Source organism: Brassica oleracea, chromosome C5 (assembly GCF_000695525.1).
Source record: "Brassica oleracea var. oleracea cultivar TO1000 chromosome C5, BOL, whole genome shotgun sequence".
NCBI lineage: Eukaryota > Viridiplantae > Streptophyta > Magnoliopsida > Brassicales > Brassicaceae > Brassica > Brassica oleracea.
This window is the reverse complement of record NC_027752.1, coordinates 26,463,699-26,473,086: the sequence shown is the minus strand read 5'-3', so window position 1 is coordinate 26,473,086 and position 9,388 is coordinate 26,463,699. Positions and strand designations below refer to the sequence as shown.

At 31.5% G+C, this 9,388-nt stretch overlaps 2 protein-coding genes across 2 annotated transcripts; one reads left to right on the top strand and one right to left on the bottom strand.

Annotated features, from left to right (window-relative positions):
* The first annotated feature begins 5,659 nt into the window (after positions 1 to 5,659).
* On the top strand, positions 5,660 to 7,842 carry LOC106293408 (non-structural maintenance of chromosomes element 4 homolog A-like). The gene is made up of 7 exons (XM_013729088.1): positions 5,660 to 5,928; positions 6,016 to 6,096; positions 6,221 to 6,467; positions 6,569 to 6,659; positions 7,014 to 7,230; positions 7,315 to 7,406; positions 7,494 to 7,842. The coding sequence occupies exons 1-7, from the start codon at positions 5,715 to 5,717 to the stop codon at positions 7,719 to 7,721; spliced, it is 1,170 nt and encodes a 389-aa protein (XP_013584542.1). The 5' UTR covers positions 5,660 to 5,714; the 3' UTR covers positions 7,722 to 7,842.
* Positions 7,843 to 8,036: 194 nt separating this feature from the next.
* Positions 8,037 to 9,083, bottom strand: LOC106294321 (AP2/ERF and B3 domain-containing transcription factor At1g51120-like). Its single transcript, XM_013729879.1, has one exon. The coding sequence runs from the start codon at positions 9,081 to 9,083 to the stop codon at positions 8,037 to 8,039; it is 1,047 nt and encodes a 348-aa protein (XP_013585333.1).
* Positions 9,084 to 9,388: the final 305 nt, after the last annotated feature.

The following is a 9,388-nucleotide window of genomic DNA, read 5'->3' as shown; positions in this document are numbered from 1 at the left end:
AGGAGAGAAAATAGAAAAATACATCGGAGACAAATCCATCTCTATTAAGAAATTTTTCTATTTTAGAGAGAAAAATAGAGAAATACATTGGAGATGGTCTAAGGCATGGCCGACATAAATGATCGACGTTGAGATTTCAGCTTTTCTGATTTTTAATATTCTAATGTTTCAATATAATTTGAATATTCCCATTGTTTTATAATATAATGGTTTAAAAATATTGTTTGTTTCACTATATAAATTGTTTTTATATTTCAATGTAATTTTATATTTATTGGATATTGTGTGGCCAACTAAATTATGTAAATTACTGTGTAATTGATTAAATTTATATATTAAATGACAGTTTCTAAAGTAGTAACTTTTAAATATTACAGATTTTAATTAAAACTGATTACATTTTGAAACATATAAAGTAATCTATAAACTAACTCTATATAGATATGATGACAAAATTGTAAAGTAGTCTCACCTTGAATTTCTCTCATTCTGTGCATTTCTAATTGGAAGAAGATAATCAACATCTAATATTATGTTACTATCAGTATATTAGAAATGGTAGAACCGTAAACCAATTAAGGATGATCTAAAGAAGAAATAAAGATGTATTTCCAATTATCATAAATGTAGAATCAATTGACAACAACTTAATTATGTCCTGCGTAGGACAACAGAGAAGAGTTTTCATACCTTCTAATATTATAATATCTCACTATATTAGTGGCTAAATCAGTTTTTTTAGCACAAATACTCACTACATTCTTAGATTTTAACATTTTCTATCTGGTGATATTAGTAGTTTGATCAAAAAAAAAAAGAAACGGTCGGACTGTACATCGTAATTGGAGAAAGAAAACAAACAAAAATCAACCGAAGACTTTTAAGGTATATGAAACAAAAATTGGAAATAACAATTCTTTGCAATTAAAGAATAAGACAATTAAATTGTAAAAATACAAAAGAAAAATATAAACAGAAAAAAAATTTAGTAAAATAAAATCATAATATAATTTCCATAATTGATAGTGCTCAGTTACACTAAAAATTCTAAATATTCAACATACACAGTTTTATTTACATCTTTAAACCTATTATCTAATTAAAATGATTCTAAAAAAAATGTCAGCATAAAGAGTTAGAAAATATACGATAAAATATAATACATAACGTTAAAAAATATATTATCACTCATCACTAAAAAATCATGTTATTAGTGATAAAAATGAAATGACAACACATTTATTAAAACCATAGAACGACACACAACAAGGTGTTGTTAAATATACAAACTACAAATTAAATATGATTAACGCAAACACACATAAAAATGTGACATCATATTTGGATATATTTAAATAAATAATTTTAAATATATTATATTCTTGATAATTTAAAAATTTCTTAAATAGAAACTAAATTATTAAAAAATAAATATATAAATAAAACTAAAGGAATATTTTGTAACATCAAAATAATAAATGAATAAAAAATATATTATGTTAATAAAATAGATTGTAGATTTTAAAGACTTCTAATTCATGTAATACTACAAAATTCAAATTTTTTTATTAAAATTAATATTTTACCATTAGATATATTAAAGTAATATTCTAGATCGATATTCAATTGTCAGTTTTTAACTAATACACGTAAAAAAAATATTATTAAGTACGTTTTTTTTTTTTAAAAAAGAGGGTTTTATATTTTAATTAGGTTATTGAAGTTCTTTTTCTTTTCGTAAATTTATTCGAGATGAGATTCTGATCTTTTAAGCTAAGATAATTTATGTTCTATACATAATTATATTTTTTTTACATAACTCTAAAATCTCGGACTCGATTCTTCATATTTTATTAGGTAATTGTGTTACATAAAATAGAAATACTTACTTCAAACTAAAAATATAAAAATAAAATAAAATTTAAAAATTAGTATATATAATTTAATATACAAAAATTCACATACAAATAAAAATGATAAATGTAACAAATTTAAATATATTATCCGCGCTAAGGATCTAGTAACCGTAAAAGTCTCACATAGGGTGTGATTGCCGAGTAATAAATAATTCATCCGTCTTTATCCAAAATAATATTTAAATTATGAAATGAACAATACAACAAAAATAAAATAACTTCTTAACCCAAAAAGTTCTACGAAAAAAGAAGAAACAGGAAAATGGATGTTTTTGACTTATGTACTCTTATTTTGTCAACTTGACTTATCTACTTTAATATTTTGTTTTGTGTAAAAAGCAAATGTCGATTCATTTATGAGTATTTTCCAACAAATTACACAGCAAATTTATATAAAACATAAAATAAATAGTAAGATGATATAATGTTATAAATTGTGTCATTAAATAAATACTTTAGTTCGGATCTTTAACCAATCAAAATATGATTAATTTTATTTAACAATTATTCTTTTATGATTTTATACTTTATAAAAACAAAAAAGACAAATCATCTATCATGCAATTTATTTAATTGCAATAATTTTGAAGTGTAAGCTCCTAAATTCTATATAAAACGATTTCACATAAATAATGCTATATACTAAATATATAATTATACTCAAAAAGAATATCAAAGAATCCACTTAGATATTTCTTGACTATACTAAATAAGGTTTTCTTGACCTAAATTTCCGTGTTTTTACTTGAGTTTAATACATGTCTATTTTTTAATTGCACATGTACTGCAAAGAAATTGAGTTGTATCTCCATCGAAAAAGAATCATTTAAACCTCCTTCTCACTCTTTCATCTTCTTGCAGTTCTTCAAATCAATTCAAACCCAGAAAAAAAAATTGATGCACACAGAACAAGAACTGTAACAATTAAACTAACAAGCAAAAAAAAAAATTGAGTTCTTCTAAAATGAGATCCAAAATAATAAAGACGCATAAAAAATAAAAAATGAAAACCGGCTTTTGCGAAAGTCAACTGTTTATAATTTAATGATTTTAAATATAGTATATATACAAACCTGCAAATCATAATGACACTTATAAATTAGTCATATAATCATTAACCATTATTGCTATAAAAAATTAATAACTTAATAATACTTTTAACATTATATACGCTATTTTTAAGTATAATACAAAAATTAATAAATAAAAGTAATTATTTAGATGTTAATATATAATAATCAGCTAGATTTAATGAGGTCAATGTTTAAAATTATTTTTTTAAAGTTAATAAGTATTGTTTTAGAAAAATTTATGGGTGTCATATATAACTTACAAAAAAATAATAAAATAAATAGTGAAAGTTGTTATAAAAATAGTTAAATTAATAGTACATATAACTGAGAATAAATTAAAAAAATTTAAAAAATTACGTTAAAATTGTTTTTAATGGTAAAATAAATATTTTTGTAAGTATTGTGAACAGTAAATGTAAGTTTATTGTATTTAATTTTGTGTATTTTTTTAAATACTAAAATAAAAAACTCTACCATTATTTTAATACTGGTATGAAAATTAAAAATATATACTTGCATAATCCAACTAATGTAAAATAACCCAATAACAAACAAAAAATAACAGAAATAAAATTAGATAATTTATACTAAAATAAACAGATTAAAATATATATACCGACATAATAAAATTAAAGTACAACTTCATTAATAATTGCAATAATTGTATTAGAAAATTTCATTGATTCTAACAAAACTGACGTTAGTTTTTTTAGAACAAACAAGATCAACGAAAAAAGAATGATAAAAATGTTCAATATATAATTAAAATAAGATCATTTAAACTAAAAACTGAAATATAATGAAACAAATTTCCGCGCGAATAACTTACTCTAGTTAACAAATAAAAGTGCCGTAAACAGTCAAAATAAAATTTAGTTTCAACCAATTAGCTACGATTGGCATAACCAATTGAAATTTGATTTAAACCGGAACTAAAAATAGATGTTGCTTGTTAAGAGTTTCACAGCTCTAAGCAAAATTTCAAATTATTAACCGGAGATTTTGGTATTCTCTACCCAATCAAATGGCTTTTACGACAGAGTTCAACCAGAATCGGACAAAAGTTCAACTAAATGTTGTTGGATCCACCCAAAGGAAGAACCATCCAAAAATAGGTGTATGCCACTTAAGCGAGGAGAACACACGGTATTCTTTAGTAAAAGGCGAAAGAATAGTTCGCTTTGTGCTCACCTCATGGCTGCGTGATTTTTTCAACCAAGAGAGAGCCACTGTTTATAATGTAACTTGAGCTGCTACTCGCTCCCATGTTTTGGATGTGGGACTATTAAAAGAGATTTTTACTTCTAGAGACATTTTCTCACATATCAATTACACTACAAGACACTTACCACTTTAGACACACTTTTCTTTGTAGAAATGACTCTTATGACCCTAACTAAAGAAAATGAAACATTTTTCTTTCTTCCCATCACACAAATCTCTCTCCTCTTTTTATTTCATTTTATTGTTTTTCTTATCACACCTTATGTTTTCATTTTCTTTTATCTCAAATTCAAAAATATATTAAATAAAAATAATTATCATAATAAATTATATATAAAATTCTCTATTTTTAAGATCCATTTTCATATATATTATATATATATTAATGTATAAACAAAATTAAATGTGGACGTGGACACCAAAACGTGGATAATAGAATTATAGATTAGATGTGGACATCAACAAATCAGAGTTGTCTTATCCATTGGAGCTCGATCACATCTGTCTTATCGGAAATCAGGAGCTAGTTGTGTTGGATTGAATGTGGTCATCGGGGAAGTCTCCAGCAGATCGGTGTACATCAGATCGAAAGATAAAACCGTTAGAGAGCTGGAACCATAACTCGATTGTGGTGGTGACGACGGATGTCCTCTGAAACTCGTGCTCACCACTCCAATCTGCCACAGTTCTTCTTCTTCACTGTGCCGAGCTTGGGATTTCAAGCTTTGTCGTTCTCTGTTCAAAGTCTTCAAGAAGATATGATCTCACATCTCTTATACATAAATTATTATATTATAAGTTGAAGAACCTTGGTGATTAGCAGATGAAAAATCATCCACGAAATTTTGTTCATATTATAGAAAAATAGTGTCCACATGAATTTGTATCTATATTTATATTATCCACATTTCTGAGTCCACATTTCTAATGACCCATATTTCTTTGTTCACATTTTCACGAATCCACATTTTTTATTTTTTAATTTTCTTATTTGTCTACATATTTTGCGTACATGTCAAATTTTTTTAAGATTTCAAATTTGTAATAGTAGAAGTAAACCGTCATATATATTCTTTGCATTTCTTTGATTCATATATTCACAAGTTACTCGTCATCCACAATTCGTCACAACTTGTCATCCATAATTCGTCGTCCATAATTCGCAATTTTCCATAAAAACAAATTTGTCAAAAATACACCTAGGCTCCACCAAACAATGCCTAACAAGTGGAAAGTCGTAACATAGAGGAAAGACACAAAAAGTGTCTTCATGTAATCAACTCCTATTAAAACCAAAGAACAAAATACAGCGCGATACTTCTTATATAAAGCTTTTTGTGAGCTTTAATGGGCCGGAAACAAAGTTGGGCTTTGGATAAAACTAAATTGAAAAATTGGAAGCTTTTTTTGGTCTGGGGTTGGCGGGAAAATGGCAGAGACTTCTCTTTCCCTCGGAAAAATATCCAAAATCCCCAATTCCGTTAGGGTTGTGAAATCAATCATGAGGAGGAAGGTGAAGCGAGAATCTGAAGCAACCGGCGAAGGCAATGGGAGGAGAGATGTCGACGAGTCTGCGAAGAAGGAGAAGCAGAAGAACAAGGGCGTAGATGACTCTGTCCCAATCGACGAGCCTCCGACTCAGGATGAAGAGCAGGGAATTTATGAGCGGAGGATTCTCAGATCTCAGTATCTCGCTCTTATTCACAAAATCAGCGGTACTTACAGTCTCTCTCTCTCATGTTCATTGATTGACTTCGCCTGTTTCGTCTTGAAAATTAGGGCTTTTTGTTTTGTTTTTGCAGATTCTAAAGATGACTTGACGAGGGTCGATTCTGACAAATTCTCCAGAATTTTCAGTGAATTTGAGAACCTGCACCAGAAAGGTAAAAATACCTTTTATGAGTCGGAGATGTTCTTTGGTGTCATTAAGTTTGTTGTATTTAGCAATTGAGAAGGCCAGTTCTATCTTTGCTGAAAAGATCCGGTTTGGTTACAATTTCCTCGCAGTTCAGAAGCCAAGAGAGCAAGTTGCAGATGCAGAGGCGTTTCTGGATATAGCGAACACCATTATGTCCTCTGTCAAGTCTCACTCTACTAATGGGGTTTCTCCTGCTGAGTTTGTTAATGCTTTGGTCAATGGATTTGGTCAGGCTTCTCTAGGCGTTGATGAAACTGCTCCTGTATCTATCAAATGGAAGGATCTTGGGCTTGCTGTCTGCTCTACTGTTTTTGTATCATGTGGTTGTTCCACTATGTGAGTTCTCTAAAATAGCCACTTAACATTGACCTGGCTTGCTAATAGCTGAGCATGTTCTGTTTTTAAACAGAGGTTTGTTTTGCCTGTTATGTGATCAGGTTGGGACCTATGAATACTGAATTGAAGGAAAGGAAAAGGGCAGTCTACAGAAAGCGTACAAAGCCTGGTGAAGGCGTTCGCCCAGAGGAGGTAAGAAATGTTTTTTTTTTTTCTGCAGACCCCATGTTCGGTTAAGTTCCTGACTGATATTTTGCTCAAATGAAGTATATGTGGTTCAATATTGCTTCTAGACTTTGCATATGTAACTTTTAACTCCTCACCTAGCTTTTTCGAGTGTTTAGTATCTCAGCTGATCAGTGACGTTTAAGGGTTATTTGCGATGTATGCAATGTTGTATATGTCTGAGCACTGTTTAATTGGAACCTCTCTTCTGTTGATTGATTTGAATGCGATGGTTTGTCTCTGGAATTTTTTGTTTGTTATGTAGTTTGGATTTAGATAAGAAACAATAATAGTTGATTTGAGTACTGTATTGTACTACAGGTGGATGATACACAGTCAGAAGAGAAAACTGATACAGACAAGAACATGGCGATAATGTTTAACATCTTACGGCAAAAGAAGCGCGTGAGGCTTGAAAGTTTGGTGCTTAACAGAAGATCATTTGCTCAGACTGTAGAGAATTTGTTCGCTCTATCTTTCTTGGCCAAAGACGGACGAGTAGAGATCATTGTTGATAAGACCGGTTCTCATTTTGCCTGTAAGTTCACATCTACATCCTCTGATGTCTGTTTCAGATATTCAATTCATTTAGCTTACATCTGATTCCCTAATTTGTCTTCAGTGCCGAGAAACGCACCTGCTGCAAATCTGGTGATGTCAGGGGAAGTCATCTATAACCATTTTGTGTTTAGATTTGATTTCAAAGACTGGAAGGTAAGAAAGCAGAATCTCACTTAGTTATACCCTCAATGCGTCCTGATGATATCTTATTTTTGTGGTAATGATGTATGTGTCTAACAGCTGATGTCTGAAATGGTGCCGATGGGCGAAGAGCTAATGCCACACAGAGAAATTGCAATCGCTTCATCTTCTTGTCCCTCAGACTTCCCACAAGATTCTCAGACAACGCCAATAAGAAAATTCTCGAGAAACCGAGGTTTGGTTGTACAGGAAGATACTGTTGTTGAAGATTCTCCTGACATCGAGGGGGATGGAACTCGAAAGAGATGTAAGCGGAGACTCGCTTGAGAACATATTAGTCTTGTTGTATTTAGTATATAACTATATAAGAGTAGTGTGTTAAAAACTCCCGATGCTGTTTGATTTTTGTGACATTAACTAAATGTCTTGTTTAGTATTGTTTTGTTTATGGTAGGAGTGTTAGCATCTAAGTGTCTTTGTCATGTTAACTCTCAAAAGCATCTTCTTTTATTTGTTCAAGAAGAGACATTAATCTAAGGTAACTTAATGTTACATATCAAAACCAAAAGCACCAAGTTTGTAAATCAAAAGCCTTACGTAATACAAATCAAAACCAAACTCTAACTAAAGTTATAAAAGCAGCTATTGAATCCTAACACCAAACAGCATGAACCCTCCTTTGCTCACCTCGGATTTGGTTTCTTCTTCTACCTTCGTGCCAAAGAAGTTTTCTGTTTTCATTTCTCTCTCAGAAACGTTATGAACCATCTTGTTTACTTCCTTGGGCTCCACGGAAGCCTTATCTGTAAAGTAATCAACATCAATCATCAAGAATTTGTTGCTTTGACCTTCCAACGTCTTGAAATTGCTAGGGACATCGCAAGTGTAGAAGACGATAACATCTTTCTCCTTTAGATTCTTCTCCTTGACGAAACCATTCCATCCTCTAGTGAAGACAAAGCTCTGGCTACTCTTCCAGTAACAATACCTAAACTTCCATTGCCTCATCGCCCTATCATAAAACCCAACCTCAACATCCTCCGCAGCTCCTCCTGTTTCGCCCTCTTCTCTCTCGTTTTGATCGTCGCTTATGAAAGGCAAATGCTTCACCGCGTGCTTCTTAGGTATCACAAGCCTGTTGAGCTTCCCAACATCGCTCGGTGTCAGTTCCTTGTGGAAAAGCTCCGTGCAAGAGAAACACTTGGTTGATTCTTCTCCTCCTCCTCGGCTCTGTTTTGATCCCACGATGTTGACGTTGGCGATGGCTACCATCTGAGATCTTACTATTAGATAATCTCCGAACTTCTGTGGGTAAGAACTGTCTCTGATCATGTTTAACACAGCTTCCGTTGTGTGGCTTTTTTGAAAGTCCGGTTCCTGGACCGTGATTTCAGACCAAGGGAAGTTCCGGTGCGAGTTAGCGTCGAAGCTTCGGAGCTTGATAGATGCGCTATCGTAAGCAGCAGCGGCTTCAGCAGCGGATTTGAAAGTTCCAAGCCAAATCCGTTTGTGGTCTGCGTAAATCTGAGCGCCCCAGTGACCGTTCTGTTGCTGAACCACACCTTTGTATTTTGTTGTCGCAGTCGGGGAGACCGTAGGTTTCATGCGTTTGGCCAGGCGCAAGTCACTTGAGACAGAAGTATCTGTCGTTGTGTTGGCTTCATGGCTTGTCTCCTTGAGGCTATCCATCGGTAAAAGAAACAAAAATAAATCTAACAAACAAAAGAGAGAGAAGAGAGTATTTGAAGGAGCGATTTGAGAAGAGATTAAATCCGTGAATGTTGTATCCTTATCAATGATTGTTTAGAATGATACAGTTTCCATGTTTTGTATTTGTTTCTAACTTTTCTGAGGTAAAAATGGTAAACTTGACAGAGTTGTTTCCATGTTTGTTCTTGTTTCTAAACCTTTCTGAGGTAGAAAATGGTAAACTTGACAGAGTAATTAATTACACCAGAAGCTGTTTGTGGTAACTTTCCCTTGTTAATGAGATT

Coding starts and splice junctions, on each gene's coding strand:
- LOC106293408 (XM_013729088.1), top strand. CDS start 5,715: ATGAGGAGGAAGGTGAAGCGAGAATCTGAAGCAACCGGCGAAGGCAAT. Junction 7,231..7,314: donor GACCGGTTCTCATTTTGCCT/GTAAGTTCACAT, acceptor ATTTGTCTTCAG/TGCCGAGAAACGCACCTGCT. Junction 7,407..7,493: donor TTGATTTCAAAGACTGGAAG/GTAAGAAAGCAG, acceptor TGTGTCTAACAG/CTGATGTCTGAAATGGTGCC.
- LOC106294321 (XM_013729879.1), bottom strand. CDS start 9,083: ATGGATAGCCTCAAGGAGACAAGCCATGAAGCCAACACAACGACAGAT.